The sequence below is a fragment of the Simochromis diagramma genome, unplaced genomic scaffold (assembly GCF_900408965.1).
Source record: "Simochromis diagramma unplaced genomic scaffold, fSimDia1.1 OVJJ01000517.1, whole genome shotgun sequence".
Lineage (NCBI taxonomy): Eukaryota > Metazoa > Chordata > Actinopteri > Cichliformes > Cichlidae > Simochromis > Simochromis diagramma.
The window spans coordinates 610931-625556 of record NW_024387173.1 but is presented as its reverse complement, the minus strand read 5'-3'; the positions used below and the strand labels follow the sequence as shown (position 1 = coordinate 625556).

Sequence of the window (14626 nt, the reverse complement as noted above, 5' to 3'; positions counted from 1 at the left end):
CTGCTGTGATGACCCTAAATTTACCAGCACAAGAAATATTGTTTGAAATATGAGCTAAAGTTGCGATCATACATTTTTTGTTGATAAGCTCAAATGGAAAAGAAATAGGAAAGACTTGCATCAGCTTTGGCTTGCTTCATATAGCGAATCATGTAAGGTTTATATGATTTACTCATGAAAGTGGCCACTTTCTCATTACTTTCATATATTGTATTAGGAAGTATCCAAAACATACAAGTTTCATTTATATAATTTTTCAAGGGATCTTATATCTGTTTTCACTCTTGTATGCTTTTCATACAAGTTTCACACAAGACAGATACAAACTTTATAAGATTTATAAATATCTTTTCCATATGGGAGAAGATGAGAAAGAATTGAGAAAATGGACAGAGACAAAAAACAAAAAGAAAACTCTTCTGTAGTGCATTTAATGTTTACTTGATGAAGAACAGTGTACACATACTGGTCACACTCTCTTATCTACCTTGTTTTTCTTAATGGAGCTGGTTTTAATAGTTGTGAATGCACGAGCATAAAATCTTCAGTTGTATCTTTAAATTCATAGTCTGTATGCGTTACTAATATTCTGCTTAACATACAGACTCCTGTGGTTCACTCAGTGTAAGCAGGGCCTATTATTTCTAATATTATTATTGTGCTCTGTTCCAGGAAAGCCTGTTTAAGTAAATAAAGTACAGTTTATCGTGTATGTGTGAGAGATCCATAGTCTGGGTAGTGCCAGGGCAGCAAGTTTAATCTGGTCCCGTGTCTCCACTGCAATCCTGCAGTGTTATTTATTCTTTATCTGAATGTGGGAAGGCTGCTTTCTGACTCAGATGTAGTAGGCGTTAAGATGATCACGAGGCTGATGGAGTCAGCAAAAACCTCCTCTCACGTAGCTCTGGATGACAAGGGGAAAGAGTAAAAATACATGGGATTTGTTATTCTAAATATTAGCATCAGGCTCAAAAACAATCCTTGTGATTCAAATTATGTTATTTTGTCCTGTTACTTTTGAGATTCTGAAAATGGAGTACATACGAAAAAGATGTGTCCCTTCTTATTTCCAATAATGACAGACAAGTTGACGGATTAGGCCAACAAGAGTCTGCATGGATTGATGTTTGCAGACATAGTGATCTGTAGTGAGAACAGAAGGCGGACGGAAGAGAACCTGGAGAGGTGGAAGCATGCTCCGGAAAGAAGAGGAGTAGACTAATTAAGGTGGATGACTTTACCACCCAAAGCAACGAACAGTGCACGAGACAGGCGAAGAAGAGATTGCAGAATGTATGGAGACAGGTTTACAAGACTGTTGAGAGACCTGCTATGATGGTTTGAAGATGGTGACACTGACATAAAGACTGAAGGCAAAGGTGAAGTTGGTAGGATTTTCATTGGGACAAGATTAGAAATGAGTACATGAGAGAAACAGTTCAGGTGAAGAGAACTGGAGTCAAAGTTAGACATGCAAGGGTGAGATGGTTCTTGCAGATAAATGACAGTAAATACGCTGGACAAAAGGTGCTAAATATGAAGCTGCCAGGGAGAAAAGGGAAGATTGCAGAAAGGTTCATGGATGTAGAGGAGGACATGAGGAGGGCTCGTGTGACAGAAGAGAGGGAGGCTAGGGATAGGGTGAGATGGAGTCCGATGATCCACTGCAGATGTGCTCTGATGACGAGATGTATTTACATTTCTCAGGAGATGCATGTCAGGTTACATTTTTGGTATAAGGTTTCAGCAGGGTTTGCTGTTACAATGTACCTGGAATGGGGATAGTGTATATCACGATGATGGATTATTTCAATTTAATTCTGAATATTTACAAAACAAAAATCTTAAATTGAAAGAAGTCGAAGTTGAGCTTTAAAGCAGTCAAGAGTCTTCTCAAATCATTTCACTAACACAAAGTTAAAGTAGGTCAAATTCATCCTGAAACCAGGTCAGAATGAAGTATGTTGAGAAAAAAACAAATCTAGACAAATGTCTGAAAATCTGTGTTAGACATCAAGTCTGAACCAAAGCCATGTCTCTAGTCTTCCTGTCACATAAGGGACCTAGTTCAAGTCAATCTTTGAAGTTGCTTAAGGTGATTCACATCGCTCAACTGCAAACCTTGTAATCCTTTTCAGCTGTGAGTGATCAAAGATTGGAACAGTAATAAGATCCAAACAATCTGGAGTAGAGAATCTGTTTATTAATACAACCCTACCTGGGTTCACAGTAGGAAATAAATAGCTCTACATCCAATCAACCCTTTCTTCATTTTACACTGAACTGTCTATGTATGTAAAGCAGCTGAGGTCATTCTGTGACTGAAGGCTGAAGAGCGGCGGTGATGTGCTGGAGTCCCTTTGCAGGTTCAATAAATTCTTTTCCGCATATCCGACTGAAGCAAACTATATACGGGAACGCCTCGGGATTCAGTGTTGTGAGTGAAAACGGTAAACTACATTTCCACGTGGCAGAGAAGCAGCACCTGGAGTTTCAGTTTGTGATAGAATAACTAATAAGTTAGAGCCAACCTGAACATGTATAATCTTCCGGCAGGACCACATAAACTATTTTATTTTACAATCATCTTTTGACCAGTCCGCAGCTTTACAGTTCAGAGATTGCTTGACTTGAGAGCATCTAACAGTGTCTTAAGGGCAGTATCACTACATGTTTAATACACAAATACCCCATTATTGTCCCTTTTCTATGTATCTGTATGTGTAGAGCAGATGCAGGGAGGGGGGCATACCCTCGCTTCTAAAATTAAAGTGATGTACACACCAACAAATCAATCATTGTCATCTAATAATATCAATTATAACATTCGGAGCTTTGTAAAACAGCTGTTGAACAATGTTTAAACTCTTGTGCAGAGCCACACATAATTCCATCTATGAGCCCACAGGCCTCATAAATGTATTTATGAGAAATGAGACATTTAGGGCATTCTCATTAACCTAATCATTTTAAACTTGAAAAATCTGGTTGTTGTCCATGTGATGTGTCATAAGGATAAATTAGTAGGAGTGACATTGTTTTATGTATTAGCTTTTGTAGTGTCTTCCTGCGTCCTTTACGACATCATGAAATGAGCGGAAGTCACAGTGTTAAAGAAGGCCTGCTCAATCCACCACATCATGAAACATCAGTCACAGTAGAAATACAGATGAACCACCCCAGGATAAGTTAGACAAACGAAACACACACGCACATACACACAACCGTCCCAGCACTTTATCCATGAAGCATTAAGTGAATCACACCATGGTGATAATCAACACCGTCTCCTCCAGTCTAGTCGTTTTCGATCTGTCAAAAAAGACTGTCTTCATTTCCCTGCTGCTCCTCGGTGTTGGTCAGTCGGTTTTGAAGGCCAGCGTTGTGTGATTGTGGAGAGTTGACGTAGTAGGAAGAGCTGTTGGTGGGGATGTTTCTGCGTGAAAGAAGTAGAGCTAGAAGAAAAGAGAGGAGATTGAGTATCTGGTTCAATGTAAAGGTGTCCTTCCATACATCTGAGATCCATGCAGCTCACCGACCTTACAGCCAACTGCCAGCAGTGTGTGCAAAACCACTATGGTCACTACTGTAGCCACCGCCGTCACCTTGGTGTCATCACGGACAACGGGCCAGAAGGTGAGGACCAGGACTGAGCCCGAGATCACCATGGCAATTAGGATCAGCGTCCAGTGCAGCCAGTCATATGGTATTATCCACAAAACCTGAAGGTGACAGGGTGAACTTTTATTCAGCTAATTATTGTTTCTGCTTTGGTTTTTGTTGAAATTTACCAAAGCTTGACCTTTCCTTTTGGCAGTGGCCTGGGCCACAGCTGCCAATCAAAACCTTAAATGAATTATTCAGACAGAACATGTTATTCTTCAAAAATACTCAAAATATTGGGCAGAACAGACCTCTGCACTCATTCAATATGAAGAACCACAGGTGAGTTTTAACATTACGGCAAGTTACATAGAGAATGACATCAGAGGTTTCCAAAAATGTGAGCTATATTATACATGTATATCATGTATCATGGGTGAGATCATTTATACAACTTATTAAACCTGTAAACACCACAGATGTACTCACAGAGGTGGGGATATAGATAAAGAGTGAGTAGCCGTAAACACACACAGTCTCCAGGAAAGAATAGCCTCCAATCTGCCTCTCGGCCCCTTGCCTCCAGGTCAAAAAACCCCACAGCCCGATCGGCACCAGCCAGGCATACATAAAGATCACTACTGCAGCAATTGTCACTAAAGGCAGAGAAACAAGACAGAGCTATGCAGATCCAGTGTGCTACAGTGACACAGAGTCAAACTGAGACCGTGTGCAGCACTAACCTCTGTGGAACTGTGGTCTGTAGTGGAAGGTGGGGTTTTTCTGCTCAGCAAGGAAGGTGGACAGGTTCCCACTAATCACCACAGAAAACACCAGTGTGACACAAATCCAGAAGGGACCTGCACAAACGCACACTTATATGAGTGCATTCATCTTCTAATTCATCAATGTCAAAAAATTGATGGACACTATGTTGATCCTTTGAACCTATGGACAACAAACAGTTAAAGCTGGAATTACAATAAGTGACACCTGAACAGCTTTTTAACATGTATCAGAAATGCCTGAATCACATGAATTAACTGATACATTCAATAAGATAATAAAGACCCTGAGACATTAAACACATTTAGGATTAAAAAGAGGCTTACCTTGGTGCAAACCAACAGTAATCTGGCCCTTAATCTCCTACCTACCCACCTACGACTCATCTTCAGGCATAGCTAGAATCTAATTTCCCCTAACAAAAATCTACTTACAGCCTCGACATGCCCCCCATAAGACAAGGCACAGTGCAAAATATGTTCTTCCTGCAATACAGTTTAATAATTAAATGTGTCTTCTTCCACTTACCATACAGATCTGGGTTACTCCTAAGGTAGTATTTGATGAAGTTTCTCCCAGGCTGTGGCATCACTGACCCCTTCACTCTGTCCAGCACCTGCATCATGATAGGGTCAAAAAGAAAGAAAACAAAAGAAACATGTAACTTCAAACTGACTGACAAAGACAAAGACTGTGTAGACAAAGTGTCAGGTAGATGTCAGGCATACCTGCATTGTGTCCACATCGAAGAAAGACTGATAATACTCAAAGGTCCAGAAGCCACCACTTGGTTTCTGCCCTCCTAACAGCTGGAAGCACAGATGTCTATCAGCTGATATGCACTCAAAGTAGAAACTCAAACTTTATTCGTAGTCCACACAACTTTTTTACCTCTGAACTCTCTTGCTGACCCTCCTCGTCCTCAGATAGGTCCAGCTTTACATCTTCTCCTGCTGATGCTGTTGTGTTGGGGGTGTTTGAGCCCGACATACTGAGTGTGGAGGCTCCAGGGTCTGCCGATAGCAGCTCTGCTGCTTCTTCAAACTCTATGGACGCACATGGGCAAAAGGCAGTCGGTAAGCGCAGTTCTTCTGATCAGCGCTCCCAAAGGGACTAAATTCCCATAGATTTCATGTTAAAATGTCAAACTTGAGAGGATTTAAAAACATATTTACAAACTGTTACTGAAAAAGCGATCTCAGTTTCTGTCTATAGTTTCCTAATTGATGTCACTGAACCGGACCGGTCCTGTTTTAATGATATTATCTGACAAAGAAAACAACTTCCTGCAAGAAGCTTCCATACCTTGTTTTATTTTATTCAACAGCAGTGTTGTGCTGCTTTAGATTACATAGTGTTGGTATCAGCCTGCCTCACAGAGAGACAGACTTTCTGTTAAAGGTTTTTAAAACACACACTTTATTGAATAAGACTAGAAAACAAGCAGTAAGAGAAGTTACCAACACACCATGAAGGTGTTTCAATAGCCATGCTAGCATGCCGTTTAGTAGGTCAGAGAAAAGACTTAGTATTTGACACAGAATACACTGGAACTCACTGTGTGTCATAAATCAGCAGGATGTTCAATACATCCATGCATATTATGCAAATGAAAACAAGCATAATTTTCCTGCAAATCTGACCCATAATCGCCCGTGCAATCTACACAATGTTACATGTTGCATGAAAGTAAAAGAAATTACAAGGAAGCAGGAAGAGCATCTTTACATACGACTGCGATAGTAGAGTATGGCAAGCAGATGTCGCTATTTGTCCTTTAGTAGATGGTTTTCGATCAACAATAATTTATTTTCAACGTTTTCAGGGCGATTTCGTGATTCAGAGTACTGTACTATGTGCTCTGCGTGGTCACTGCAGCATAAACCCTTTTACAGCCAATTAAAACCCCTAGGTAAGGGGAGAGTCCCGTTTTCTGATTCACGTGGACACGACAGCTTGGTTTCTGCGTAAAACAGATCTCCCAACTACCTACCTGGAAATAACACGTGACACAAAGAAACCCAGGCAGAACAAAACAAGCAGAAATCTACAACCTATATCTCCTTTAAAGATTCTGTCACATTTACCTTGAAACTGTAGGTTGTTTGGACTAGCCATGTCTCCAATGGACAACCAGTAACTTCATGCAAGAGCTGAGAGAAAAATGAACGTTAGTAAAGAAATGCTATGTCGAACATCTGTTAGTTCACCGACAAGAGAACCACTTGAAGTTTACAGTTAATGTATAATATAAAAATATTCAATTTTGACGCTTTAAAAGCCGATAAGAACAGGTGAAACGTACCAAAATGTAATAACCAGAGAAGTAAAATATGTCTTGGCAGTCTGTCCTCGCTGCTCAGCAGGATCTTGCTGCTGATAATGATGATATTGAATGGCGTAATATCAACCACTCAGCAGAGACAGCGAATCCTACGACTAGCTAATATTTAAATTGTAAATAAAGCTAAGGTTAATATATTACAACAGCGTCTGTGCGGACTTAATAAAATGCTAGACATTAATAACATTACAATGCTAACACCTGTCTTTCACAGCCTTACAGGTCCTGCTGATACTGGAGTCATTTTAACACAGCTTCCGGTACACGTCACCGCGTAAACAAAGCTGTCACGTGGAAGCGCTCTTCAAAATAACTTTATTTGAAAGGTTCTAACGTTACAAAAAACACAAGAGAGTGCAGGCACGGTGGAGCGGATGGAGATGAGTGTCAGGGGTGATTTGTGACAGGAGGATAGCAACAAGAACGAAAGGAAGGGTTCACGCAAGGGAGTGAGACCCTCTATCGTGTCTAGTGGAGCTGTCGGTGGTCAGAAGTGAACATGGTAAGATTTCTGAGCAGTTTGGAGACCAAGTAAGAGAAGCGAGGTTGAGAAGAGTTTGATAGGGTGGATAATATATCGGACAAAGGATGCTGAAGGTGGAGCTGCCAGGCAAAAAGAAGGTGTAAGTGTAGTGAGGGAGGACATAAAGGGGGTTGGTGAGACAGACGAGCATGCAAGGGATTGGGGGAGATGGAAGCAGATGATCTATTGTGATGACCCGTAAAGGGACCAGCTGGAAGATAAAGAAGTAGTAGTAATAGCAGTAGTAAAAGCATTAAAAGTATTGAAAATAAGAAATAAATGGCAGCAAAGATGGGCCACAGGGGCAAACTAAAGCCATTCATAGACTATACAGGGAAAATGTACCAAAGCAAGACAATAAGAAAAGGGAAAAATAATCAACTGATGATCAACTGCATGTGCATATGCAACTCTCAGGGAAATATAATTTGCTCAGTGCCAAAGGGAAAGGGGAACAGGGGAATAGTGCTGTTAAATAGGAAAGCTAGAGAAATGATCAAACTAAAACACAGAAACAAAGGGGTGTAGAAGTTATTGGCAGTTATTGGAAAGAATTATTAATGGTGGGACAGCAGCATTTTTGAGTTATAAAGAGAGACAGAAATTGTAAGCAGAGATGAAATGTAATTTATGGTAGCAGGGTGTGTATTTGTAGGCTAATTCTTTCTGGAGTCTCGCACCACCACTCCAGCCCAGTAGATGGCGGTAATAAACCTTTTTGTTAGCTGTCAACCAACAAAAAAGAAGTAGCTGCCATTTTGACTTCATGTGAGGTCCCTGTCACTAGTTAAAATGTCAATTCTGCATGAAGGTTAAGAGTCTTTAGTGCAGAAGAGTCGTTAAAATGGCCTCGTTTCGTGTAGCGAGGATGATGTTCAGCTCTGCGGCGGAAGCAGCGGTGCCTCCGGGCACAGCGAGCCGCTGGGAGCGGCTGAAAAACAGCAAAGTAGGTGAGGAACTGAGGCACGGGTTAGCCACGTTAGCTGGATAGCAAGGGGGTTAACGGCCAGCTCGGTGGTAAACATAGCTTATTATAACAGAAACAGTCCCAGTTATTTTAATTGCTTAAATGACCATTTTAAACGCATTATTCTGCTAGTCTTTGTGCATGTTGGTTGCATGACAAAAACGGTGATACAGTATAGAGTTTTTTTAATCCTCCTAACAACTATATGCCGCTGAATTGGGTTGTTGGTGTGATAACGTCATAAATAGATGGTGATTAGGTCACCTGACTCCTCCCACCTCCTGCAGCCGGCCAGTGTTTTGTTTTTGTTTTTTTTGTGGCATGAGGAGCGGTGGTTTACATCCAGGCTTAGTTTTTCGTCCTCTGCTCCCTACAGGTGTGTGGTGTCACAGCCTGCTCTCTGACTACAAAGAAGCGTGCAGAGAGGCGGTAGTTGGCGCCTGGGAGAGACCACTCCGAACATCAGTGTATGTGACGCTGTTGGGCGGTGCCTGGGCCTGCTTCTACACCAAACCTGACCGCTTGTCCTTCGACGACGCCCTGCTGAAACGTTCCAACCAGCTGGGACTGCTGTCCCCTTGGATCCGCAGCGGCATCTCTGATGTCCATGTACAGAGTCTGGTGAAGCTCCGTAATGAGGGCCGCCTCCGCCATGCCAGCCTGGGTCTTCTGTCTGTGGTGTACTATGCTGACTACGACCCGGACGCCATGCTGTATGAAGCCCAGTGCTCTAACTTGTCAGTACCCTGGAGGGAGATCCCTCAGCGGGTGTTGGACATTGGCTTTGCTGGCAACTGGTGGATCCTGGACTCAAAGATGAAGGACTATGACGTGAACGAGGATGAATTCAAGCAATTGCCGGTGCACATGCAGGTAACGTCACCACCCAGCGTCGAGGAGGTGGAAAGGAATGAGAAGTTGCACAGAGATTCGTGGTTACCAGTGAGCGTGGAGGACAAGGGAGACAAAAACTAAAGTGGTAGACAGACAGACAGAAAGAAAAGTGAAGAGGAGCAGCCTCGCACTCACACAGCGGGACAGAAGCCTGACTGTGTACACACACACACACACACACACACACACACACACACACACACACACACACACACACACACACACCAACCAACCAACCAACCAACCAACCAACCAACCAACCAACCAACCAATCTCAGCTGACCAAATGATGATTCTGCCGCTGAGACAGAGGAAACATCAAAGTAAAAGGAAACCCTTAAATTCCTTCTGACATGTTTTTGTTTTCTTACAGCAAATGTTGTATATTATTTATACTGTGAACCATGTGACAACGAGTCTGTCAGTTATTTACAGATGTTAAGGTGTAACATGAGATTTGCATTTGATCTGGATGTGACGCACTGATATGAACTCTGGGTGATTATTAAAGATCTGTCATCACTAATCAGACTGACATGGCTGTTGTGGATTTTGTGTGTGACTGTAGAGTTTTTGAAAGCACAAATGCTATTGTTGTATTTAATTATAACAAAGATAAAGGAAAAGAACTGCACTGCTGCAAATACAACCTTTTCTTACATCTAGTTGCAGTAAAACTTGAGAATGGTAGTTATGAAATGTAACCATAACTGCTAATGACCAGAGGTGATAATAGATTCCCACTGAACAAAACTTTTATTGCAAAATCCTCAAGTCTGAAAAGTATTTTGTAGCAAAAAAGTGGAGGTAAAAATGCAACGCTGCGATGTAGTGAGGAGGTACAGAGCTGCATAATTTGGAAATATAATGAACAGAGTGTACAATTGGCTGGAACAAACCAGATGAAAATTGAGATAAAATGAAGCTTATGTGCTTAAACGATTATTAGTCACACTATTAATATAAAAAAAAAATGACTAGTATTTCTTCTCAGCTACCTGGTTATCCACACATAACCAAGCAATGTAGAGAGAAAAACGATTAAAACAAAAGGGGAAAAAAACCCTGCAAAACTCCAGTGAATCTGAAGTCTTGGTGAGGTCTGTGGAACCTACGGTTAGGTCCATAGGTGTTGGTAATTTGGTCTCTGTGCAGTGGATTTAAATCAAACTAAGAAGATGTGATTAAGGTGATTCAAATGTAATTCAAGGGGTTTAACATAAATATGAATTTAACTATTTGGGAATTACAGACCCTTTTGTTCTTGCTTAACATCAATTGGAAGAAATAACAAATGCATTTGAATATAAGGCTTGTTTTTAATACTTGACTGAAAATACTTTCCTCTCAATGAGAACCTGTGAACACTGTTAAATTCATCAGTCCCCTTATGAACTTGTCGCTCAGTTTTTTCCAGTTCTTATGTAATTTAGCAAACCCCGGTCTCTCCCTGTTTGCACTTCTTCACCACTTCTGTTCCAGTGAGACCGTTTCTGTTGAGATCTTGGTGAAGAGTAAATTGTGGATCTCTCAGGTCCTGTGTCACATCTTTGCTGGATTTTTCTTCACTCCTGTTTCTTAAGAACATGCCTTTCAGATACTTTTCACCTGCTATAGATAGTATTTAATCCTCTTCATTTGTCTTCCATTTTTCCAGTTTCCTCTTTTCTTTTTTAAAAAGATACACTCACATTTTCAGCTAACAGCTTTTGGTGCACCTTTTTTGGTGCAAAAAATACAACTCTATGCCTGTCAAAACGTCCTCTCTTTGGCATTTTTCATCATTTCAACTAAAGAAGCTGGAACTAATGATGTGTTTGAAAAAAATGCCTAAACTTGCAATTTAAAACTGGTTCTTTGCTAAGTTGTCCCTTATATGTAAACACAATACTAGCTCACCCCTTGATTTTTGTTCCTTTTATATGTTTGAATGATTTATAAGTATGGGGCGATCGTGGCTCAAGAGTTGGCAGTTCGCCTTTTAATCGGAAGGTTGCCGATTCAAGCCCCCGGCCCTGACAGTCTCGGACGTTGTGTCCTTGGGCAAGAGACTTCACCCGTTGCCTACTGGTGGCGCCAGTGTCCGGCAGCCTCGCCTCTGTCAGTGCGCCCCAGGGCAGCTGTGGCTACAATGTAGCTGCCATCACCAGTGTGAATGTGTGGATGACTGAATGTAGTGTAAAGCACTTTACAAATACAGGCCATTTACAAGTCAGTGCTGAGTAGTTTACCAAACGAAAAACATTCCTCTGAAAATGGACAGATATAGGACTGGATTAAACTGTCCTAAAAAACTAGCCAGTGTTGTTGAAAGAAAAACTTTGAAAGACTGGAGAAAGATTGTTCAAGCACCCGCTAAAGTATTTTCAAGAAAGCCTGTTTTTTCAGAACTAGAATAGAAATGGGACAGTTCTTCCATAACACATCTCACTCATCTCAAGCACTTTTTTCTACATCAGTTTTCTTTCAATCTAATAATTACACTTCTTCTTCACGATGAAGAAGGGACAAGCCTTTTCAGCATGCAGACTGAAGAGCCTAGGGATTGAACTACCAACCTAAAAATAAAATTGGCGATATTTGACCAGCTCACACTGAGGACCATAAGTAAATAAAGAATTACTGTGTTTAAGATTCTACATAGGTGTAGTGGTGTTGTGGTTAGTACTATTGCTGCACAGTACAGGGGGCCTTGGTTTAAATGCAAGAGCCAGCTGGGGGCCTTCTGTGTTGTTTCTATGAACTCTCTCTAGTTACTCAGACTTCTTCCCACAGTCCAAAAATATGTTAAGTTACTGGGGAATTCTAAACAGACGATGTGAAGCCCTCTCCATTCACCCATAACAAACTCACATTGGTGGTGTGGATGTAAACAGGTCTTAATGATATGTAGCTAACACAACAGGACTTTGTATTCCTATACACACCACACCTTATCATCATAACCTGCACCTTATAATGCATTAACATTTATGTTGCTAATAAGGTTGTATACTGTGCAGCAATGCTGCCTGCACTGTCACACGGCCAAAGCAATTACAGTACGTCTTAGCAGTTCAGTTGACACCCCTGAGAAGGAGAATGAGTCTGACCCCTCACACTGATAACCTAACCACAGGAAAGAGACTGCACCACAATGAGGTGACCCATGATGTCACTACTGTGACCCTGTAGCAAGGGCTATCAGATGCCATGCTGAGGGAGTCACAGGCCACGGGTCAGCTGGTTTTCTAAGTTGTTGCTATTGGATTTCTGCTCAATTTGCAGTCTAAGGACTACACTGGTGTTCATGTTTGGATTTTGCCACCAGAGGGTGCTCTAGTTCAAAATAATTATGAGCCTGGTACCATCTAGTTTAAATGTAGCATTTCAATAATATATTTATGTGGAACTGTAAAATATATTTAATTGAACAGCTAAAGTTAAATACAGGACAAACAGTTAGTCTGACCAATAGTTTAATGGAACTACAGCATACATTAAATACACCACTTTGTATTTAATGAGTTATTGAAATGGTAAATGGCCTGCATTTGTATAGTGCTTTTCTAGTCCTTAAGGACCCCAAAGCGCTTCACACTACATTCAGTCATTCACCCATTCACACACTGGTGATGGCAAGCTACATTGTAGCCACAGCTGCCCTGGGGCGCACTGACAGAGGCGAGGCTGCCGGACACTGGCGCCACCGGGCCCTCTGACCACCACCAGTAGGCAAACACGGGGTTAGTATCTTGCCCAAGGATAGTTGGCATGCAGCCAGGAGGCAGCCTGGGATCGAACCACCGACCTTCTGATTAGTGGTTGACCTGCTCTGCCACCTGAGCTACAGCCACCCCATATTATATTACTATTAATCTCTGGCTCTCTTCCACAACATGCTTTTTGTCCTGTCTTCCTCCCCTCCCTCCACACTGATCACGGCAGATGGCTGACTCGTTCTGCTTGACGTTTCTTCCTGTTAAAAGGGAGTTTTTCCTTCCCACTGTTGTCAAAGCACTCATTGGGGGTCACCTCTCTGTGGAGACTGGTAATGAACATGTCAAAAACAAAACCCAAACACATTAAAACCAGCTGAAATGTCACCACATTTAGCTAATGCCCTCCACCATGGCATGGGGAAGATGGTCTGCAAAACTAATAACTAAAAGAAAAACTAAAACTTCATGTTAGTCCATCTAGTAATTGTTGAGCTATTTAACTTTGGATCAAAGTGACGGACTGGCCAACTAAGTGAGCGACTGAGGATAAGCTCCTAAGAAACTGTAGTTTTCTTAGATGTTTGTTGTTTGCTTCATTAAGAACTTAACTTGAGTTTGTATTCAGATTATAAAATCAGATCATAAAATCTGCACACTGAGCACTGACCACACCATGTCGTCCCTGCTTTATCTCTTTTGCCCTCTCTAGTGCTGCATCCTTTTGAGTTTCCTCTTTGTGGCTCTCCCTCCGTCTTTGCCCTATGTCCTCTATTGACCCCAGGGCTCCCATCCATCCTGACCCCTCCTCCACTCAGACACCAAGTCTGATGGCCAAAGGGTCAGTGAGGGCAGCTGCTGTCAGGTGGTGTTTGAAAAACAGGCTGCCTCTTTTTTTCCAGTGCAAGAAAAGAGGGACATCGTCTGCCTGTGTCCAAAGAAACTTGTAAAAATGCAAGTTTTTGACCTTTACTACTCATGTGTGGTGGTATTCCAGTTTCACTTCAGTCTGAAACGCATTCAGAAACTTGACTTTCCTACACTGACATTTAGTAATATAGGAAGTTAACCAAAGATAAGTGCTTATTTTTGGTTTTAGCTACTACCAACTGAGATCTTTTCTGACTCCTTCAAAGTTGCGTTCATCTAACTACACTCGATGACTGTAGAAGGGAGAACAGGAGGAGATGGAAAAGGCAGGGAGAAAAAACAACAAAAACGGGTGGGTGGGTTGGGGGGTAGAAGCCTGTCTGGCCACCATGTTGACCTCATTGACCACAGCAGGACCAGGCATGTACACACACACACACACACACACACACACACACACACACACACACACACACACACACACACACACACACACACATGTACGCACATACACACACTGAGAGACCTAATCAATATGTAACTAAGGAAGGAGAGAGCACGGTGGAGAGAGTGGGGAGAAGTTGTAGGGGTGGAAGAAAGGAAGAATGGAAAGGAAACTACAAGTAAAGATGGCTGTGACTGGTTGGTGCTGATGGAGTCAAACTACACAATTTAAACTAATATTATTGCTATTACAATAATGTTTGAAATTTCAGAACCAACGACAGATCAAAGACACATTACAATACAAAGTACAGTAGTCACAAACAGTCTGCTGGGCCTGAATTGACGAAACTCCGAAAATGAAAAACTGTAGAAGTTATTTTCTTACGTATGAAATTACATCTTATTATTACATGATTTTCATGTATGTACTGAAATACACTGATCAACCACAACATTTATAAAAAAAAGTCTGATATTATGCCTCTTTCATGCCA

General features: G+C 41.6%; 2 protein-coding genes across 2 annotated transcripts; one reads left to right on the top strand and one right to left on the bottom strand.

The window, feature by feature from the left end:
* Window positions 1–2183: 2183 nt before the first annotated feature.
* On the bottom strand, window positions 2184–6981 carry yipf2 (Yip1 domain family, member 2). Its single transcript, XM_040049208.1, has 9 exons — window positions 6695–6981; window positions 6477–6542; window positions 5281–5435; window positions 5118–5198; window positions 4918–5005; window positions 4347–4463; window positions 4093–4259; window positions 3540–3722; window positions 2184–3455 (listed from the first exon to the last, which is right to left on the bottom strand). Exons 2-9 carry the CDS (start codon window positions 6505–6507, stop codon window positions 3360–3362), a joined length of 918 nt encoding a protein of 305 aa, XP_039905142.1. The 5' UTR covers window positions 6508–6542; window positions 6695–6981; the 3' UTR covers window positions 2184–3359.
* A 1020-nt stretch (window positions 6982–8001) lies between these two features.
* timm29 (translocase of inner mitochondrial membrane 29) lies at window positions 8002–9310 on the top strand. Its single transcript, XM_040049209.1, has 2 exons — window positions 8002–8206; window positions 8600–9310. The coding sequence occupies exons 1-2, from the start codon at window positions 8101–8103 to the stop codon at window positions 9196–9198; spliced, it is 705 nt and encodes a 234-aa protein (XP_039905143.1). The 5' UTR covers window positions 8002–8100; the 3' UTR covers window positions 9199–9310.
* The last annotated feature ends 5316 nt before the right edge of the window (window positions 9311–14626 follow it).

Coding starts and splice junctions, on each gene's coding strand:
- yipf2 (XM_040049208.1), bottom strand. CDS start 6,507: ATGGCTAGTCCAAACAACCTACAGTTTCAAG. Junction 5,436..6,476: donor AAACAACCTACAGTTTCAAG/GTAAATGTGACA, acceptor GTGCGTCCATAG/AGTTTGAAGAAGCAGCAGAG. Junction 3,456..3,539: donor TGCTGGCAGTTGGCTGTAAG/GTCGGTGAGCTG, acceptor CTTTTCTTCTAG/CTCTACTTCTTTCACGCAGA.
- timm29 (XM_040049209.1), top strand. CDS start 8,101: ATGGCCTCGTTTCGTGTAGCGAGGATGATGTTCAGCTCTGCGGCGGAA. Junction 8,207..8,599: donor GCTGAAAAACAGCAAAGTAG/GTGAGGAACTGA, acceptor TGCTCCCTACAG/GTGTGTGGTGTCACAGCCTG.